The 22,788-nt window shown below is 41.4% G+C and overlaps 2 protein-coding genes across 2 annotated transcripts; one reads left to right on the forward strand and one right to left on the reverse strand.

Annotated features, from left to right (window-relative positions):
• Positions 1-225: 225 nt before the first annotated feature.
• Positions 226-13,730, forward strand: LOC308295049 (dihydrofolate reductase-like; the record flags this gene model as incomplete). Its single annotated transcript, XM_080737990.1, has 6 exons — positions 226-317; positions 3,909-3,958; positions 5,418-5,523; positions 6,900-7,026; positions 10,915-11,030; positions 13,649-13,730. 6 exons carry the CDS (start codon positions 226-228, stop codon positions 13,728-13,730), a joined length of 573 nt encoding a protein of 190 aa, XP_080594116.1.
• Positions 13,731-18,675: 4,945 nt separating this feature from the next.
• LOC308295048 (leucine-rich repeat flightless-interacting protein 2-like) lies at positions 18,676-19,866 on the reverse strand (the record flags this gene model as incomplete). Its single annotated transcript, XM_080737989.1, has 1 exon — positions 18,676-19,866. One exon carries the CDS (start codon positions 19,864-19,866, stop codon positions 18,676-18,678), a length of 1,191 nt encoding a protein of 396 aa, XP_080594115.1.
• Positions 19,867-22,788: the final 2,922 nt, after the last annotated feature.

Raw genomic sequence — 22,788 nt, forward strand, 5'->3', positions numbered from 1 at the left:
TACAACCAACTAGCCAATCGCAGAGCGTCGTCCGTTCGAGCCATGGGATGCATGGACTTTCAACCAGTAGGCGTAGGGTTCCGCTGCGGTCACTTCCTCTCGTCGGCTCATTTGGCGGCAGCGTTGAACCAGACTGGTGGTGTTTTGCGTGTATTAGTAGACAAAACCGACACATTTTATTATTTTAAGGACATTCAGTTGAGTTTAATCATAAGTTATAAAACAATGCCTCGTGTCCTGAACGCCATTGTGGCTGTGTGTCCTAACATGGGCATCGGAAACAAAGGGGACCTACCCTGGCATCCCATACGACTCAGGTACGTGAATCTCGATTCTCGCGACAGTAACAACAACACGAATAACAGATCTACAAGCTAACAACGTGTCGCGATTAGAGGGGCGAGCGACAATGTCGTGCTAGGGATTAGAATGGAGGCTACGGCGCGCGCACACACACACACACACACACACACACACACACACACACGCACACACGCACTCTTCTGTCTGGCTAATGCCCCATTCACATTGGGAGCTTTATATCTAAAGTATTTTTTGTCTAGTTGAAAGCAGGCTGACCGACCGGCAGAGTCGAGTGACAGGTACCTCATTTGCATAAAAATAAAGCTGGACACGCTCATTTGCATAAAAATAAAGCTGCATGATTTTTACCAAGCTGCCTGGTTGTTTAGCTTACTTATTTTTATAACTTTATATATGCAGTCTGTCATTTCGTCCAGAATGCATTTTCTGCATGCATGTGTCGGTCTGTCTATCTCAGGGGTCTTCAACGTTTTCAGGCCAAGGACCCCTTAGTTGAGAGAGAGATGAAGCAGGGACCCCCACTACCTTATCATAGATCCATCTACCGTAAATGCTCTAATAATATCCTATATTTAATAAAGAACCGGACCTGCTTTAATTTCCGGGTGCGCAATTGAATTAAGTAATTAAGAGCCGACGCTCCAATAAGAGCCTCCTTTTTCCTCTTTTTTTTACGTTACGTATCATTCAGGAGTACCTTTCTCCACTCTGTCTGACTGTCACTCACATCCCAAGCCAGCTGTTACGGTGATTTACCGTACACTGTCTACAAACTGCGCAGCGATATTTGGACGCCGCTCATTTCACGTTCCGTTTGGCAAAGACGGATGACTTTGGCAACTTACCGGGGCGCGTGCGTGTGCGTAGTCCTCGCGAACATCGGCGTGGATGACGGCCGCACATGAGATCTTTAGCGTGGAAGTTTAATCCAAACAGTAAATGAAGCTCAATGAAGCTAATGCGGCTATACTAGTATCCATGCTAGTATCCTGTGGTTCCTGTTTACCAGGGAGAGTCGCATCTGAATGACGAAACGAGCCGCTGAGCTTGATGGGAAATGTAGTGTTTTTTATTCCCCAGCAGTATGCTGTGTGGACTGTATTCTATTCTGATACACATTATGAGGAGCTGATTTTCAGTATGAATTGGTTAATGCAATACAATACAGCAGAATGTTATCTCTGTATGAGCCTTTCTATGATGATTTTCCAATAAAAACGCTTTTCTTTATAAATAACCTAATATATAATATATAATATTTATATTTTTTTCCAAAAATACGGTATCTAATAAAAAAATCTGATCTGAATCATTCTGATATTTTTGAGAAATAGGAATAAAAGCCTTGTCTCTTATACTGTCCTGCTTCCAACAAGAGCCTGGTGCCCGCTACTCTTGAGACAAATAATAGCCCGGGTTCCTATAAGAGAATTTACGGTAGTTTCATTGTTTGACAGCAATCATCAGTGTATTTTGTATTCATGCCAATTTGTGTTTTCAGATACGTATTTAACCACATCAACCGTCAATTAATAAACGTAATAAACTTGACCTTTGATTCTGTACTTAGTCTGCTCTTTTCCCCCTCTACACCAAACCTCTTTGCTGAAAATAGCCGATAGCGTTGTGAGCTTTTAGATCTGCTATTTTTGGCAAAGGTTCTCAGAATAGGGCTAGGGTTCAAGTGGTTAATATAAAAACAAATCTCACACAGATTTGGAGGACCCCCTGTAGTAACTCTGAGGACCCCCTAGGGGTCCCGGACCCCCTGTTGAAGACCCCTGGTCTATCCTATTGTGGGTATAGACCTGTCTTGTCTTGTCTTGTCTGTCTGTCTTTCTGGCCTATTGTAGATAATAAGGACTCTGTCAGACTGTCTAGCCTACTTATAGAGACTGTCTGTCTGTTTGTCTAGCATACATAGGCAACTGGTGGCCTGGGGGCCACATGCGCCCCCCTCCCCCACCTTCACTTAATGCGGCCCGATATATTCTTGTTATACTTCGCTCTATTAGTAGTTGTAGGACTAGTATAGTGGTATTCAAATGTTAGTCTTTTTTTTATGTCCAATGGATTTGTATTTAAGTCCATAAAGTGTAACTAAATCCACTTGAATTTAGTCGCAGCACGATACGTTTTGAGATTGTAGCTAAGCTCGGCTATTTTTGCTACTCTCACTGGATTCGAGAGGTTTTTGCTCGACAGTAACAATATGGGATGTGGCCCACTGGAGTGAGTCAGTGTGTATAGTGGCCCTCTCCATCATCAAAGTTGCCCTCCCCTGGTCTAGCCTATAGCAGATACAGAGATAATATAATGGTGAAACTGATCATAAAATAGACGTTCTTGTACGTTCTGTAATCTGTAGTTGCATGTACTTGTAACAATAGCGACGATGAAGGAACCTCCTCAAGGACCCCCGTGTGGTCCCTGGGCCGCACGTTGAGAAACCGGTATGGTTAGAGTGACAGCATACATTGGCGTAACTGCACGTTTCAACTTTTTATGTTTGTTTCATAAATTAGAAGCCCTACTTCACCATACAAATAGTAGTGAAAATAGCCGATCTACAAGCTCACAACAACGCGTCACATTTGTGACACTTAGAACTGCTATTTTGACTTTTCTTCTTTTTAAAGATAATAAAAAAGTGGTTTTGGACATACAAGGATTCCATCAAACAGCACCGCGTCCGCAAAGCCATGTCTGCTGGTGTGCGTTCAGACTAAGAGTCCACAGTCCATAATGTTTGTTGCACAAGACAAGTCCTATTTACCGATGACCCAGTCATAAAGTTATTTTCTCAGGAATGCAGGGAAAACCAAAAAAGTCTCATTTAAAGTGACACTAATGAACAACTGAACGGTGGACCAAAAATATATAATGTAATGCAGACCTTTTTGTTTTATTTAATCTAATCCCACATAGTGTGGGGCCTTAAGGGGAGCAAATGCTAATCTTGTGCAAATTTGTCTTAAAGCGCCAAATTTTGCACAGATGTAGCCCAGGGCATGTTCTAATGATTTAGCTAGGGCGCCCGAGTTTGCGACCTTCGGGGTCGCCACAGCGGTCAAATCAAGTTGGGCTCCCATCGACTTTCTATACAGGAGGAAAATACCCAGAAAACTTTTTTTTTTCTGGGTATTAAGTAGGATGTGAGGTGGTTGTCATGATGCTGAATCCATTGCAAGCATTTGTTTTGCACAAAAAAACATTCCTTGGACCGATGCAAACACAATGTAAAGTAACAGCAAAGCAATATTGGTGTTGAACTGATATCAAAATAATATATCGGTTTTAGTCTATTTTATTTCATAATTATGTTGAAAAAAATAATAACGTGTTCTGGGGAAGCTTTCAAAAGTAAAGAAAATAATAAATACATTCAAGCTGTTTATGTTGGGATATTTCAGTAACAGTGCATCCCTAGTCCTGGATTAAAGATGCATTGCTTTTTCAAATTCAGCGACAGAAAATCCCCTACTGTACTTGGCAAAGAACCACTATCTAAAAATATTTTGTTTAATGTGTCAGTTACAATGTTATGTGTCCTTGTTACTGACCAAGTCTTTCTTTTATTACAGTAATGAATTCAAACACTTCCGAAAGATGACATCAACTCCATCTGCTGAAGGTAACTGACGTTTATGGTTTACTTCATATACTATCAATTAATTATTCATCTCCATATAATTTTGTTGTTGTTTTTTGTAAATTGATTCTGTCATAATAAACTATCAAGCTAAAGCAGTGACAATAGCCAATCTACAGTGGTTCCCAAACAGTGGGTCGGGATCCATCACGAGACGGACACATTTTTATGGGTTGCCAGTGAAAAAAATAAAAATAAAATAATAATATATACAGTATATATATATACCGGTATATATATATATATTATTTCAAAAGAAAAAAATCATAAAATTTAGAAGAGTCCATAAATTAGAAGAAATAACCTTTAAGAAGTAGTGAAATTAGCCACGCTTCGAAATCTGCTATTTTCACCAGTTGATTCATTGTCAGGGAGAATAAAACGTTTGGGAACCACTGATTGGCCATTTTCACTATCTTATACAAAAATAATCAAAAAGGAATGGGTTTGAACATGAAAGGTTTCCACCCGACAGCGACAGATCGTTCATTACTGAGGTATTATAAAATGACATCGAAAATAAGGAGGTCAGGTTGAAAGTGGTCAAGTGTGCAATGTGTGTGGTGTATGGGTGCTGATCTCCATCACTGTGGCGACTCGATACGCATCTCGACACACTGCCAGCGATACGATATATTTGCGATACATTGAAATCTTGCCGATACCATACGATGCATTTCGATTCATCCCTGACCCCGATACGATTCACCCGTTCCCGATACGATACGATACACCCCTTTTCCAAATTTTATTGCGATTTATTTCTATACAATAATACCAGTGATTCTATGACTTTCTATATATTTTAAGGACCATCATAACTCAGAGAGTACAAATGGAGTAAAACAAAACGTGAACAATTACTGGAAGTCACAGCTGCTGTAAACTGTTCAAGACCCCTCGGAAACACAGGATTGAAAGAAATACTTAATGAAAAACGGATTCAAACATGCAGCGAACGATACATCACAATACGATACTTCACGATATGATACATCTCGATTTCAGCCGTCAATTGTACCGATACACACTGAATGAACCGATTCATGTATCGCGCCCGTTTGGGGAGCGTTTCGCTGTTACTACATGTCATCTTTTCGACACCCAACTTTAACCCTTACCCTAAACCTAACCTCCGTGGGGTGAGTCGCTAAGCCTCCCGACGCTCCTTTGTCGAACTGACGGTCATTCGAAAGAGCGAGATTTCCCCCCATTTGTATCACGATTAATCTCAGCATCCCTATTGTGTATGGGTTTTCCAATTTTAGTGAACCAAAAATATTATTAACAAGAGCTTGTGATTAAGTAATAGCTTCATTTAGCTACGGTAGTCAAACAGGATTTTAATCATCATTCAGTGTGTCATGATTGGCTGGGGGAACAGGGATGTGTGTTGTGATTGGCTAGGTAAAAAACAGGCTGTTGTCGTGGTGTTCTTTAGGGAAACAGAACGTGGTGATCATGGGCAGAAAGACGTGGTTCTCCATCCCGGAGAAGAACAGACCCCTCAGCGGAAGGATTAACGTCGTCCTCAGCAGAGAACTCAAGTGTGTATATGTACCAGATATGGGCTTAATATTGATGACATCAGGGATCTCCATTAGGGATGAGACGATATGTGATATTATCGTTTATCGTGATAAAAAACACTCACGATAATCGTATCGTGGAGATTTAATTTATCTTGATATCGTCCTCCGTCATGCACTGGGATCAATTCACCTTTTATTTGCCGAGCTGCATATCCGGTACCACTTGTCTTAAACCCTCTATAATTGGTAAAAGGTACTTATATGTACTTGATACAGCCTTTTTTAGCAAATGTTCCGCCCCAGGCTAATGGATGTTGATTATCACGATAATATCATTAATCGCGATTTCTTTTGTCACAATAATCGTGATATAAAATTCTCATATCGTCCCTCCCTAATCTCCATATAAGGGCATAAAAGGGACAATGAATTTGCAAGTGTGATTCGCGTCGTGACAACCACAATGCTTATCATGAGACTGATATGGGCTTTAAGGAGTAGTTTTTTTCCCTTTTCTATTGATTACTCACACCATGGAGACTTGAGTTCAATAATATTCTTAGTTTTCTGTCGCATTCCTAAAGCCAATAATTTCATTACCATTAATTTTCCCCCCATTGATTCCGGATGTGGACCCAAATGCATTTAGCTTGAGCTTGTAGATCTGCTGTTTTGAAGTTGTGAGTGATATGAGATGATAATCTAAATCTACAAAGTAACTAGTAAACTAAATTTGTAAGATACTTGCTGTGGAGTAAAAGGACAACATTGTCCTCTGAGATGTAATGGAGTAGAAGTAAAAGTATTGACATTTGTAAATACTGAAGAAAGTAAAAAAGAAAGAAATACCCCCAAATTGTACTCAAGTGCAGTACTTGAGTAAATGTACTTGGTTACCTTACGCCAGAGGTTCTCAACCTGTGGGTCGGGACCCCCAGGGGGATCCCCAAATTATTTTGGGGGGTCCCGAGATGATTAGCTTAATGTGCAACATTGTTTTCTCACTCAACAGTAAACAAACCGACAAAGTTTAAGTGTATAGAGGGTAAATGCACATTTCTAAAGTGACAATTTAAGGACTTTTTAATACCTCTGAAATGAAATGACAAATTAAACATTGGCCAAATTGTCAAATATTAGAGGCAGAAATTGTGAAAATAGCCGATCTACATGCTCACAACGCCTCACGTTCGTTGTGAGCATGTAGATCAGCTATTTTCTTAATAGAACCGTGTTATACAAAATGTAATGCCTCAACTCTTAGTGCCCGTCAGGGTGGGGGGTCCCCAGTTAAAATATGATTATTTTGGGGGTCGCGGCCTGAAAAGGTTGAGAACCACTGCCTTATGCCACTGGCTCATGCATTGACCAGCTGTCAATTGACCCCACAGAGAAGCACCGGCAGGCGCACACCACCTGGCCTCCGACTTCAGCTCAGCACTCCGCCTGCTGGACACGGCCGAGATGGCGGACAGAGCCGACCAGGTCTGGGTCATAGGAGGCAGTTCTCTCTACAAGGTACCAATGCATCATCAACCGGGACGTGCAGATATTTGTGACCGAAGGTCGCGGTTTAGTATGTGAAACGGCACATGTTGGCTCCGTCCGTCTGGACGTCTTGACAGTAGAGGTGGGCGATATGGTCAGGTGATAATTGTCGTTGAGACGATACAATGTCTCCACAATATGCCTTTTCAGAGATATCGTATATATATCGTGATACAATTGAGGGAGCCTGTTTAATCGTTAATACAGAGATTCATTGCAGAATTCATTTAAACCTGCATTTTGTTCTAAATCAGCAGTTCTCAAACTTTAAAATTTCAAGGTCTCCACTTAACTCTGACAGTATACAAATGAATGATTTGGTTACATACTTGTAATGTTCAATTTAGACCTCCCAAAAGGAACCCAGAGAGTCTAGTTTTTGTCAAGTAACTTGAAAAATAACCATAAAAACCAATATGAAAAAATAATCGTGATAAAATCGTTTATCGTGAAACAGCTTGGGAAAATATCGCCCACCCCTACTTGACAGACTTTTTTTACGGTCTATGGGTTTGCCGCTCTGAGATCATGCTCTGACTTCACTGTGATGTCAGGGGAACCACACTAACAGAATCCCTTTCATGCCTGTAGCTGCCCTCGGTTAAGAATATAGATGAAGCGGATGTTTCCAAACGGGTGCTTTTATTTTGAAGAAGATTTATTTTCTTCACACATTGAAGCATCATCGAACACCGTGAAAACTATGGGGATAGAATAAATAATACTACAAATACATTCCTTTCATAATTTCACGACCACTGCATTCATGGTCTGGAAAGGGCACTTTTTTATAGACAGGTAAACAGGGCAGGGGCTCAAGCCCCCTTTGATGTCTATGTGTGCACTTGCCTGGTCATCAATGGATTTACTATGGCGGAGCTTCACTTCGCGTGCACGCCCAATGTGCGTTTTAAACAAATCGCGGACATTACCGATGCGGGCGGGTCCGGAGCGACGTACAGTAAGTAATTATACCTTTACTGTAAATACAGTAAGATTCACAGTCCTCACCGTCAACGGCACCATGATTTTAACCCTTTCAATGACGGTGAGGATTGTCAACGGCAGCAGAACTGTAAATGTGTAAGAGCGACCACATGGAGTTGACAGGGAAGTCGTGTGGGACCGCGTGACTGCTTTGCCCTTGAACGGTTCTGATAGGACAATGCTGTCCATGTATTTCTGCCAGCCACAGCATCTGTGGACAGCCACAACACCCAGACATGTCTAATATGATTCTTTTGGATATCACTGCTACTTTTAGTAGTTTTAGAAGTAGTAGTAGAAGTTTTTTTTCCCGAAAACCCAAAAACTGAACCAAAACCAATATATAGCCGATCTACAAGCTCACAATGCGTTTCGAGCTTGTAGATCGGCAATGTTTTGCGGGACATTTTTGCAGTAGTTGGACATACATTTTTCGAAAACATGTTGAAAGATGGACATATGAGGTTTCTGCCTGTTATAAATGACGGTGCGTCTGGGATGGCTGTGATGTGAACGTCTGGACCTTTGACACCTCACTTTGTACACACACTCCCTTTGTCGTCAGTTCGGTTGTCATGGAGACCTGGAGCTCAAGGATGACTGTGTGAGAGGCGAGCATATTGTATTTGTTAGGCAGAAACCTTTTATATCTCTATATTTCTACTTTATTTTTTATTTCCCACTTCGTTGCACAAGAGTATCTCACATAGGGCTGTCACGATATGACATTTTACATGACGATTAATTGTCACTCAAATAATTGGCGATTAACGATTTAATTGTGTTTTTGTCGTTGATAATTACATTTCTGTTTGGCTTTTAGGCTTTGAAGTTGTACATGGTAGATATGACACATAACCTAAATATACAAAGAAATTACTGGCATATTTGACAACTTACTACTTAAAAAATAACTTTGATAGTGGAAATAGCCGATCTACAAGCTCACAACGCGTCGCGATGCGACGCGTTGTGAGCTTGTAGATCGATATTGCGATAATGTCAAATAATCACGATTAGACGATTATGTAATAATTGTGACAGCCCTAATCTCACAACTCTTGTTGAAAATATATTTTAAGATGTAATTTCTGATAAGCAGCAATATGCTTAGATGACTTTTAGGATAAATGTGTGCGACTGTAAAAACGAAACGGAAGTGGGGGAAGAGGCTTCGCATCTGCTTTATCGCTTCTCAAGCCGGATACTCATAATCGGAACTTCCGTCTCCCGGACTGTATGACGGGAGCATTTGCAAATTGTGGGAGTCAACAGTGTGGTGACACGAGAATAGCTACGATATGGTGTGTGAGTCAGTCCTATATAGGGATAAGTCGAGACGCGATATTATCGTTCATTGTGATAAAAAACACTCACGGTAATTGTATCGTGGAGATTTAATTCATCCTGATATCGTCCTCCGTCATGCACTGGGATCAACTCACCTTTTATTTGCCGAGCTGCATATCCGGTACCACTTAAACCCTCTATAATTGGTAAAAGGTACTTATAATATATGTAGTTGATGCAGTCTTTTTTTCACTCTCTTTCAAATGTCTTTGCCAAAAAATTGCTGATCTACAAGCTCACAACGCGCCGCGTTGCGACGCGTTGTGAGCTTGTCGATCTGCTATTTTTTGGCAAATGTTCCGCCCCAGGATAATGGATTTTGATTATCGAGATAATATCCTAAATCGCGATTTATTTTGTCACAATAATCGCGATATGACATTTTCATATGGTCCCATCCCTAGTCCTATACAGCAGGGGTTCCCAAACCTTTTTGTCTCAGGGCACCTCATAAATACTTTTTTAATCCGAGGCACCCCTACATTATCATTTTCACTCCCAGCAACTTATATTTATAGCATATCGTCGTTGTAAACCTTGTATGTCCAAAACCCTTCGTTTTGTATTTATCATCTATAAAATGTACTAAACTAGTGAAAACAGCCGATCTACAAGCACACACCGCCTCGCATCGCGAGGCGGTGTGTGCTTGTAGATCGGCTGTTTTCACTAGTTTTTTGCGACAGTCTTGTATGATGAAAGGCTTTGCTTTACCAAAAGACGTAAACATTTGAAACATGGAGATACAAGGTTTCTGCCCGACAGTGACGATATTTTAGTGATTATGTTGCGAGGAAAACGTTGAGATAACAGCCATTTTGGTTAGAACTGACTGAAAATAACTTTGTACTTCAAGTTTAAAATGATACTAATTATTTTTTTCAAGTGTCAAATTATCTCGCGGCACCCCTGGACTGCCGTCACGGCACCCCAGGGTGCCCCGTCACCCACTTTGAAAACCCCTGGTATAAAGACAGGCAGACGGGGGCACGGTGGCGCAGTGGTTAGCGCTTCGCCTCACAGCTAGAAGGTCCTGGGTTCGATTCCCGCCGGGGGACGCTGTGGGTGCTGGGGGCGTGTTTCTCCCTCCGCGTCATCAGCACCCACACCCTAGGTGGGGTCGGCGATAGGGCCTTTCTGTGTGGAGTTTGCATGTTCTCCCCGTGTCTCCTAGGGTTGATACCCTCACAAAAACATGCAGTAATCCTGGTCTCAATAATGCTTGATGGAGGGGAATGGAACTGGTTGGAATAACGTGTTCCTTCCACGCGCTACGTCCATCCCGGGGAAATCCCCCCTGTCAGGTGAAAAGAAACAACTTGGACTACTCATGCATTGAAGGAAGCATGAGGTCAGTCCGTTGTCTCCCCAGGTGCGGTAGAGGGAGAGCAGAGCCCAGGATTACATAGGCAATTGGCACTGGGTGAAAATGGGTTGCAAAATCGTGGGATAAAAATTATAAAAGACAGGCAGACGGACGTTGTGTTGTTGACCAGCTGTGATGATGTGTGGCTTCCCCAGGAGGTGATGGAGAGCCCGGGGACCAGGAGGCTGTTTGTCACGCGCGTCCACAGACAGTTTGACTGTGACACCTTCCTGCCTGAGATCAGCCTGGACAAATACCGCCTCCTGTCGGGGTGAGTTTTGGGAACGAACCAACCCTAAGAGCAGTGTTTTCTCAAAGACACAAGTCTGTGGTCTGCCGCAGAATACTTTGATAGTATTTATATTTATCAATGTCACTTCGGTTTAACCCCAGTCAACACCAAATATCTTCTCCAAAAATAGCAGATCTACAAGCTCATAAGGCATTAATGGAAAAGTCAACAAGACTTCATTGCACAAGTCGACTCCCACCAGAGAAAGTCGAAGTAAAAAAAAAAAAAATCCTTTATATTTTTTTCTATCGTTATTTTTGCTCTGTGTGTGTCTGTACAGCATTCAAACAGTAGGATCGCCCACCCCTACTGTAATGTTTTATGTTTACAGTAAGCCATTTACCATGAGAGGGAGTGCCAAACAACCCTGAAACAGTGGCAACTTAAGTGCCAAACAACCCTGAAACAGTGGCAACTTAAGTGCCAAACAACCCTGAAACAGTGGTAACTTAGTCAGCCAACAACCCACGACCCTCGAATGGTAAATTGCTTTTCTACCACTTCTACCATATAAATGAAAACACAGTTGTAACTTGCAAGGTTATTTAGTTACAATCATTAATTGTTTCAGAATACACATATACTTCCGCCACAGCATATATTCCCACAAACAACAATGATTGAAGCCACATTCACTGGCCATTGTGGCCAAAAACAAACAAACAAAACTAAAAAGAAATCATAACCTAGGCTACTTGTCATGATGTCGATTCACAGTTATTGACACACTTCCTGAAAAGGTGCAGTTATTGAAATGAAACTCATTTAGTGCTGATCGCGCGATGTCTCGCGAAATATTAAACGGTGTCCGGAGTGCTGATGTCGCGATGTCACGCGAAATATACTGTATATACAGTAAAGCTGGTGTGGGCTCACGCAAAGTGCTCCATTTTCACATCTTTAGAGTCCATTTTCTCCAAAAAATACTTTTGATACCAAGGATGGCATGGCGTTCTCGCAAAAATAGCACAACCATGATAACATAGATCCTCCTTCCTTGATTACCTTCTGAACTGGAACAAAAGTCCTCTCCATACTTCGACCAAAATGTTCGGTGAGTTGTGTTTTCTGACGTGCAAATTTCCGAACTCTCGTTCGGTCCAATGCTTTTCAGAAGTCCCGAGGGATATAATTTTATGGTAGAAAAGGACCTTTTGACCGAAAACTGCGGTTTCGGTCAAAGTATGGACAGGCCTTAACGGTGGGTCAATCGTGAAGGTCGTCAATTGGGAATTGTGAGCTCGATCTACTTCCAGCCTTCAAAATAAGAGAGTGGCCGCGAATGTAGAAACTGGCCGGCACTTTTTGGGAGGCGCATTGATCTTGGAAATGTTAATACTGCAACACAACAGCGGGAGGGGTCCATGAGCCAAATCAAGGTTGATTTACCACTGTTAAGCCAATCAGAATCCAGTATCTGAACATGTGACCACAAAAAGTGGTAGAAGTATGTAATAGGATATAGGATTCACGAATAGTGATTTTTAGTATTTGAATTATTCGACCTCAAAGTATTCGAATAGTCGAATATTCGACAGGACTGGCCAAACTGTCAAATATTAAGTAAAAGAGGCGAACATTGTGAAAATAGCCGATCTACATGCCCACAATGCCTCGCAACGGCATTGTGAGCATGTAGATCTGCTATTTTCACAATATTTACCTGCGGAACCGAGTCACATTAAATGTAATACCTACAATTCCATGTGCTTGTCAGGATGTGTGTCCCCAGTTCAAATATGTTTATTTTGGGGGTCACAGCCTAAAAAGGTTTGAGAACCCCTGGTATAGAGCATTAACAAATTCATCCACCAGTTGCATTGACAACTCATTCTAATGACTTCCTATCTAGCCAAGCTTTATAAACTATATATTTTTTAAAGGGAAAACAATACAAAAATAAAAATAATATTCGACTTTGAATAGTGACTTTGATATTCGAATATTCAAATATTTGGTGAATGCCCTAGTATGTAATATGTCATGTTTTATGTTTACAGTATGTAATATGTCATGTTTTATGTTTACAGTATGTAATATGTATGTTTTACGTTTACAGTATGTAATATGTATGTTTTATGTTTACAGTATGTAATATGTAATGTTTTATGTTTACAGTATGTAATATGTCATGTTTTACGTTTACAGTATGTAATATGTCATGTTTTATGTTTACAGTATGTAATATGTCATGTTTTACGTTTACAGTATGTAATATGTCATGTTTTATGTTTACAGTATGTAATATGTATGTTTTATGTTTACAGTATGTAATATGTAATGTTTTATGTTTACAGTATGTAATATGTCATGTTTTATGTTTACAGTATGTAATATGTAATGTTTTATGTTTACAGTATGTAATATGTCATGTTTTATGTTTACAGTATGTAATATGTCATGTTTTATGTTTACAGTATGTAATATGTCATGTTTTACGTTTACAGTATGTAATATGTCATGTTTTACGTTTACAGTATGTAATATGTCATGTTTTATGTTTACAGTATGTAATATGTCATGTTTTACGTTTACAGTATGTAATATGTCATGTTTTACGTTTACAGTATGTAATATGTCATGTTTTACGTTTACAGGGTTGCAGGTGTACCAGAAGGCCTACAGGAGGAGAACGGCGTCCAGTACAGCTTTGAAGTCTATGAGAGCACGGACCACTGAGCTGTGATGTGATGTCATTCTGTCACTGTCATGTAAATAGCTCTGAGTGCATCACTGCTTCATCTTTTATGCCCTTGTTGTCGGGGCAGAAATATTCTATCTCCATATTTCAATATTTCTTTTCATAGTTTAATGCCAGACTTTGTACAAAGGTATCCCACGAAACAAAAGTAGTGTAATCATATTGAGAGCTTAAAGGGATAGTTATATTTATTTTTCCTATCGGTTATTCACCCATGGAGACTTGTTTGTTTGTTTAGTTTTTTTTTGTCGCATACCTGCCAATACTTTGATGACCTGCAGTGGTTCCCTATGGCAGGGGTTTTCAAAGTGGGTGACGGGGCACCCTGGGGTGCCGCGACGGCAGTCATCATTTAATATTTGGAATTTATTTGGACACTTGAAAAAATATATAGTATCATTTTAAACTAGAAGTACAAAGTTAATTTCAGTCAGTTCTAACCAAAATGGCTATTATCTCAACGTTTTCCTCGCAACATAATCACTAAAATATCGTCACTGTCGGGCAGAAACCTCGTATCTCCAAGTTTCAAATGTGTACGTCTTTTGGTAAAGCAAAGCCCTGCTTCATCATACAAGACTGTCGCACAAAACTAGTGAAAACAGCCGATCTACAAGCACACAACGCCTCGCGGATGCGAGGCGTTGTAGATCGGCTGTTTTCACTAGTTTGGTACATTTTATAGATGATTAATACAAAACGGTTTTGGACATAGAAGGTTTCCACCCGACAACGACGATATGCTATAAATATAAGCTGCTGGGAGTGAAAATTATAATGTAGGGGTGCCTCGGATTAAAAAAAATATTCATGGGGTGCCCTTAGACAAAAACGTTTGGGAACCCCTGACCTATGGAGACACAAAGAGCCTGCTTTGTTCCTTACAGTCTCCTCAAATTATTGGCTTAGGAATGCGAAACATACATAAAAATATCCATGAATTCAAGTCGCCATGGGATGAGTAATTGATAGGAAAAAAAAAGTCATTCCCTTTAATATGTCTGTTTTTTTTTTACTCTGTCTGTGGGTTTTGTGAATATTGAACCTCTGAAAAGTATTAAAAAGCTTGTTATTAACCAATTAAGACCTGAGGCCTTCTAAATCAGTAGTTCTCAAACTTTGTTGGTGCCAAGGAGCCCCAAAATCATATGTATTTGGCCATGAACCCTGAATGTTTTGTGCAAGCAATCAATACTTCAATACAGATTAGGCTTCAATGAATGTATTATAATAACATTTTAATGTTTTTTTTTTTTAAAGATTTGTTTTTTTTGGGCTTTCATGCCTTTATTGGATAGTACAGTAGACTGACAGGAAACGGGGGGAGAGATGGGGAGAGACATGCGGCAACGGTCATCCGGATCGGGAATCGAACCGGCGACGCCGCCAGGCATCAATGCCTATATGGTATGCGCTTAGACCACTCCAAGCCCTCGATATACTACAGTGGTTTTGTTGCGTTATCAGTGGTTGTATGTGGACACACACATTTCTTGAGAACATTTTGCGTGCGTATGTCACTAATGATGACATGACCCAAACAATCAATTCTCCAGTTCTAAGCATTGTTCACAGAAGGAGAGGACCTTTTCATGTTTAGACAGTAGACAGAAATTAAATTTCCAGTACTGGAAAAGGTTTGGAATTGATCAAGGGTCCTGGAAAGTCCTGGACAAATATTTGGCTATGCATTGTTTTTGACTATTGATTTGGTTCATAAAAACATTTTCTAAAACATTGTAAAACATGGCACAGGATATGTAACATAAGTAGTTTTTTGTCAAACGTGATTGCAGCCTAAATGTACGTGACAAAAACAGATCTACAAGCTCATTTCACCATTCTATGCTTTATTAATTAACTAATTAACTATTTTTTATTTTTGCACTGCCTGTCTTTGGGCATTGCACTGCCTGCCTTTGGAGCAAGAGACTCGTTATTGTGCTGAATGGTTGTTATATAGGCCTGGAAATTGTGTTAAATATTCTGGAAAAGTTTTGGAAATTCATTGGTTAAAACGATTGGGAACCCTGTATAGAAACGACATAGTTGAATGTTGAAAATGAGTTGTATTCCCCTTTAAGCGTCCCACAAAGCTTGGCCAATGTGACCGTACAAACGGACAAAACCAGATGTAGGAATGGTTCATTCCTTAGAGCAGGGGTTCCCAAACTTCCCAAACACAACGTGCTTGTAGATCTGCTGTTTTCACTAGTTTTGTGAAACAGTCTTGTGTGATGAAGCAGGGCTTTGCTTTACCAAAAGACGTACACATTTGAAACTTGGAGATACAAGGTTTCTGCCCGACAAGTGAAGATATTATTTTAGTGATTATGTTGCGAGGAAAACGTTAGATAATAGCCATTTTGGTTAGAACTGACTGAAAATAAGTTTGTTTGAAATGATACTAAATATTTTTTCTAGTGTCCAAATAAATTCCAAATATTTATCAAATTATCATGCAGCACCCCTGGACTGCCGTGGGGTGCCCCGTCACCCACTTTGAAAACCCCTGCCTTAGAGGAGCAATGCTAAAAAAGCACACACCCATTACCATGCAATGACCCACAAGTACCACTAGAGACCACTAGACACCAGACTATATCACCAAATCTCCCATAATCATGATGTGACGCCCCAGGACTCAATCCTGGGGCCTGTTTCATGAAACCTAGATTAGGGATAAAACCTTGGATTTATCAGCTATCCTTGCTTAAATTAGCCATGGGATCAGCGCTCCATCGGTTTCATGAAAGCTGAATTATCTCGACAGATTAGCCTAGCCCGTTAACCTGGATATGTTTAGCCAGGACTCGGTTTCATGAAAGTTATTCCACATTAGTTACCATGGAGATTAAGCTGTGAGCCCAGCTTTATTAATGCAGTGCCTTTTTGTTTTGTGAAATAGCTGTTGGTCCTATGACTCCAATGGCTTTCCACAGTCACCTACTGTATGTTTGTATATGGACTCATTTTAATTACATAACACAATAAATACAATAAGAAATAGCCTAACCAATGTAATTAATTATATTACTGAAATAGTGTGTATAGCATCTGACGGGAAAAATAATAATGTAGATTGGCCACAAATACTTCACATATCTTATCTGTTTATTCGCTGTTCACAGATGCATCTTCTCAGTCAATTGCATACTTCTCTTCTCACCTATTGAAAATCACTGTAAGTCTCAATTGAGTGATTTCCTAACATTGGAGTTTAGCTTCTGCAGTGTTTCTGCAAGGGACCTCAGCACCCGGTCTGCTGAAAAGCCAACAAACTGTTAAAGCATAGCCCCTTTATGCGGGAACTTACGAGGAAAATTGAGGATGTGCATGACACATCATGATGCATGTGACATGTTAAGTGCATGATACTAAATTTATGGTCGAATTCTAAGAGCAAGCTCGGGAGATAATCCATACTAACTGCGATACATAGTGAAGTCATCACTTTGCTAACAGGTGAGGTAATTCACTAATGGCTGCAATCTTCGCTGGGCCAGAGGTGAACTTGTCCTTAACAGAAGAGAGATTATGGCCCTGTTATACAGTTATTCAGAGAGACACATTGAAAACACACAAATATACTGTATTAGTTTGTCCAGACGCAACATGTGTAACCATGAATCATAATTGTAGATGGATATGTCATCATCACTCTGTTATAACACTAGTGCATATTGTTGTTAAGATTCTTAAATTCTTGAGATTAGAAAAATGACAACTAAACTTTTCAATGGTGTTTTCAACTAAGTTAGCGATAAGAGTGTGATTATTCTGTAGCTTCACGAGGATGACATGCCCTTTTTTGCTGGGTATGCAAGATGAAGAGGCTCTGATCTTGCTTAGGGCATTGAGCCTTCAATGATGATGGTTATATGTGCGATACAGATTAAACATTGCGTTTTTGTTCTCAGGTGAACTCCCTAGCCTGCTCCTGGGAGACGAGGGTTATCCCTGTGAGGCTCACCTCCTAACTCCTTTCGAACGGGCACGCATTGCGATGACGTTTAGGATTCTGAAGGTCTGGCCCACCTCAGAGTCACCCCAATTTCTTTTGACCAAATAAGGGCCTCTTAAAGGTCCTTATATAAGCTGGTAACCTGGGGCGATCGGGCTGTTGCCGCCCGGGCACCCAGGATGTGGAAGTGGAATGCACTGCCGGTCCAACTACGTTAAGACACTTCTTAAAACCTTTACACCAATTGTTTTTCATAATTGTCCTACACTTTAGGATAGAACACTCTTTTATATCCTATTGGTGTATCAAATTGTGTTATGCTTTGTTTTTTTTTGTCTTTTGCTTTGCTTGTTGTTTTTACCCTTGTTCTGTGAAGCACTCTGTTTTGAAAAGTGCTATATCTGCTATTTTTTTTAAATCGTGAACATTTGTGCAAGTCTTTGAATATTTTTGACCCGATTCCATAAATGTCTTCCAAATCCTTGTTCTAAATCAGTGGTTCTCAAACTTATAGATCTCAAGGACCCCCAAAATTACATGTATTTGGCCACGGACCCCCATCTCAAAATATTTAGTTCCAGGGACCCCCCCCCCCCCCCCAGATGCAAAGATTATTTTATACTTTAGCTATTGAAAAATAGCAGATATACAAGCTCACAGCGCGGCTATTTTTCAATAGTTAAAGTATCCACGAGTTTCCAACGCCCCATAGTGCATTGCGCAGACGTCTGTACCGAGCTTGTATGTCTGCTGTTAAACCCGGAAGTTTGGTCCCGATAGTCTCCAGTAAACTCCCGCGGAAACTTGTGGATAAAATAATTAAGGCCCCTCGATCTTGGATTAAGGCCCCTCGATCTTGGGCCCTAGTAACTCAGTCCCACTCCCCCCCCCCCCCCCCCCCCCTTGTGAAGCCCCTGCCTGTGTGATTTCTATTCAGACATAATATGTGAGCCATTGCCTCACTGCTGGGACAGTCGGGCGTTTCGGTTGGCCTTCATCTTCTCAAGGCGCTTCACTAGGTGGTTGTTGGTCACCTCTATCTCTTCGATCTTATCCAGGGATGTACGCAGCTCTCTCTGAAGTTTCCTCTTCTCTGCTTTTAGTTTGTCTTCTATTTTCTCTGAGTTGTCTGCTGATGACTTGCACCTCAATAGCTGCCCTTCGAGCCTGTTGATGGTTTGTTTCATTGCACCCATCTCCTGTTCCGCGTTAGAAAGCTTGAACTTGTATTCACTAATCTGTCTGTTGGCAACTCTCTGCATGGGGTTGAAATGCAGGTCCGTGCCGTTCTTCGTCTTCTCCCCGTCTGTGTTGTGCACACCGTTCATCTCTGAGCGTTGCTGTCTCTCACCTTCCAGTTGCAGCTTCAACTCCCTGATCTGGGCCAACAGCTCATCCTTTTCATCTGCCAGCTTCCGTAGCCTGGCGTCCGGTGGTCCCTCTCCTACCTCCCGGGAGACCACGGTGATTCCTGAAGATGTAAGAGGAGGCTCGGGGCTGACGTCCCCGTTTGGCGTACCTTCTGGGATGACGACCAGGCCCTGTTTCTCTATGAGTTCATCTCTCTGGCGGATTCCCTCTTTTAACTCCTCTTGTTTGTGCTGCAGGACTTTGCATGTGTGCTTTTGTCTTTCTAGTTCCATTGATTTGTCCTCCACCTCCCTCTTCATCTCGGCCATTTGCTCCTCCGTCTTCTCTACGACGTCCTTGAGAGTGTCTACCTGGTAGATGAGGTTTGTCTCCTCGTTGTCCAGCTGTCCGTTCGATACCATGGCTTTCTTGTGCTTTTCCTCGGCTTGTGACTCCTTCTGCATTTTCTCCACATCCCGAATCCTGTCCTTTATTTTATACATATCCCTAAGTTCACTCAGACTAATGTGAGGGTCGACGATGCCCCTAGTGTCTGCACTGCCCCGGGAAGAGGTGCCACCCAAGGATGCCAGTGGGGCTGACGCGAGGCCTGGGGTGGCACAGCGCGAGGATGGACGGCTGTAGTCAAGTTCCCTCATTCGAATATTCCGTTCCTCTGCTCGAGCTGCCCTTTTCGCTGCTAGCCTGGCCTCCGCCTCTCGGGCAATGCTACTCAAGTCCTTGGCCGAGAAACAGTCTCTAAGAGGAGTGCGCTTTCTACCGGAACCTTGAGTGGCCATGTTGAAGGTAGTTGATGTCTCTGAGTATCATCGATGGATTCCCTTGCCTTTTTATATTGTTGGCTGCGGTGCAGGTGTCAGAGTGATGTCACTGTTAGTCAGTCATATCCATTTATGGAGTCTCAATGTTGGTCATGCCCAAATATAGAGTCTATGATGTCAGGCTTGGATGTTTCAGTTCGCTCCATATAAGGAGTTACAGAACGGGGTTAATGATGTCAGACATGGGTATGTCGGTTATCTCCAGATATGGGGATATCAGAATTGGATAGGTTATCTCCATATATGGGTTCCAGACCTCCTGAACACGGTCTAAAATATGGTCTGAAACATTCTTTACACCCACCATTGACAGCCAGTCCCCCTCTGCTAGCTAATACTATTAGCCAGCTAGCTTGGTTATCACAACTTCCCACGCAACTTAAGCCATGCCCATTTCTGCCTGCCAAAATTCTCCACCATTTTGTGTTGCCTTCAAAACACACTTTGTGCTACTGATCCAACAGATATTGTCTGAAAGCTCATGCAAATCGTTGTGGTCATCAGCAATTCAGAAGGCCTTCTGATTGGCAATGATCGGAAGTTTGCTCGGGGGCCTGTTTTGCACGAAATGCCATAAACGGGCGAGGTCGCGCCATCTGTCTTAGCCATATGGATTCTGTTAGTGTGGTTCTCCTAACAGGGCATCATCTGGGATACAAACCCTTTTATGCCCATATATGGAGATACCTAACATAATCCACTTTATGACCATATATGGAGATCCCTAACATAATCCATTTTATGCCCATATATGGAGATCCCTAACATAATCCATTTCATACCCATATATGGAGATCCCTAACATAATCCATTTTATGCCCATATATGGAGATCCCTGCTCTGAGTATCTGACATGACTGTGATGTCGCCTGTTTATGTCCATATATGGACATATATGCTCCTAACAGGGCATCATCTGATATACAATCCCTTTTATGCCCATATATGGAGATACCTAACATAATCCACTTTATGACCATATATGGAGATCCCTAACATAATCCATGTTATGCCCATATATAGAGATCCCTAACATAATCCTTTTTATGCCCATATATGGAGATCCCTAACATAATCCATGTTATGCCCATATATGGAGATCCCTGCTCTGAGTATCTGACATCACTGTGATGTCACCTGTGATGTCACAGCTATGTGTCAGGGGAACCACAGTGTCAGGCGTTACCCGTCCAGACAGAAACAAACAAGCTGTGACGGTTCTGATAGTAAACTGCAAGCTACGTCTAAGGGAGAGAAGCTTTGCCATGTCTTGGCCATCTGGCCAGTGTGGCACAGAGTCACAGTGATGTGGACATCAGGGATCTCCATATATGGGCATAAAAGGGACAGAGTCTAAGTGATGTCACAGTGATGTGGACATCAGGGTTCTCCATATATGGGCATAAAAGGGATTTGGTTCCCCTGGCATCCCAGGGATCTCCATATCTCCATATATGGGCATAAAAGGGATTTGTTCGCCTGGCATCACAGGGATCTCCATATATGGGCATAAAAGGGATTTGGTTCCCCTGGCATCCCAGGGATCTCCATATCTCCATGTATGGGCATGAAAGGGATTTTTTTGCCTGGCATCACAGGGATCTCCATGTATGGAAATACAATGGATTTGGTTCCCCTGACATCACAGTGATGTCAAAAAGACAAGCTTTTCTGTGGTGTCGTGGAAGTTCTTAAAAGGTGAAATGATACTACAAAGGAAAAGTTCATACAAAGTTTACTGAACTTAAAAAAATACAAAACAAAGTACAAAATATGGCTTGTAGGGTTCACCGCATTAACGTGGGTCTCTGAAGCGTGTGTATCAAAACACCGTTCTGGTACCAGTTAAGACCCGCCCGCGGAAGCTTGTGATTGGCTGAACCGGAGGTAGGGAGCCCTCCGTTGTGTTCACCTGGACCGCACAGAGGTAGACGAAAGTCTGGGGGTAGCTTGCTCGGCGGTGTCTCACATGGCTCATGGTCGCCTGAGACGGTGCGCCTCCGTCATCTTCACCGAAAACAAGTGCTCCGCCCTTGGCTTCGCTTCACGCCTCTGAAGCTGGTTACACAACAACAACACACTGAAACAGGAAGTCTATTTAGCCGATCTTTTTTGGCTGTTACATAGCTCACAGTTAGACAGAAAAGCTACTTCCTGTTATGTCCTTCAAAATAAAGTGTCTAAGCTTGTTCCACATACAACTCAAATATTCTGCAATAATAACAGTAAACAAGCATGCAGTAAATAATGTGTTTCCCAAATATGTTTTAAACTGTAAATAGTTTAACCGTTTTATTACTATTTATTATTTAACTTATATATATTTTGATCATAATCATGAAATAAATCACAACATGGATTCCTTGGATCATGACAAAACACCACACATGGGCACCGTCCATTTGTGCCAGATAGGCCTGGGGCCAATTCTGAAATTGTCCCAAATTGGTACCACCCAAGGTGACCGTAAGTTTTTTGCATTTTCGTCTTCGTACATGTCTCTAGTTTACATTTTGGTATGATAACTCTTCCAATTGCCCAGCTTATTGACAGTTATCACTCCCTAAACAAACCAATATCCATATGAAACAGTGATGAGTATATAGTGTGGTACGATAGTGTGTACTTCCGTAGGATTTTTGTGCTAAAATTGTTTTTTTTTTGCAGATCCTGGTTCTATAGAGAAAGTGATGGGTGCCAACTTTTCCGGACCCCCACCCCCTTTCTGGGGGTCATCTAGTTTGGGGCCTCCCAGAACAGTACGCCAGCCAGTTAATGTCCAATTTTCTTAATGTTAGGGTTGTTTTGTAGGTTTTAAAACATTCTGAGTTCATTTATTACAATTTTGAAGCAGCCAGAATAACCTTTCTGACATTTGGT

This window comes from Nannobrachium achirus (genome assembly GCF_963921795.1).
Source record: "Nannobrachium achirus genome assembly, chromosome: 12".
Taxonomy (NCBI): domain Eukaryota; kingdom Metazoa; phylum Chordata; class Actinopteri; order Myctophiformes; family Myctophidae; genus Nannobrachium; species Nannobrachium achirus.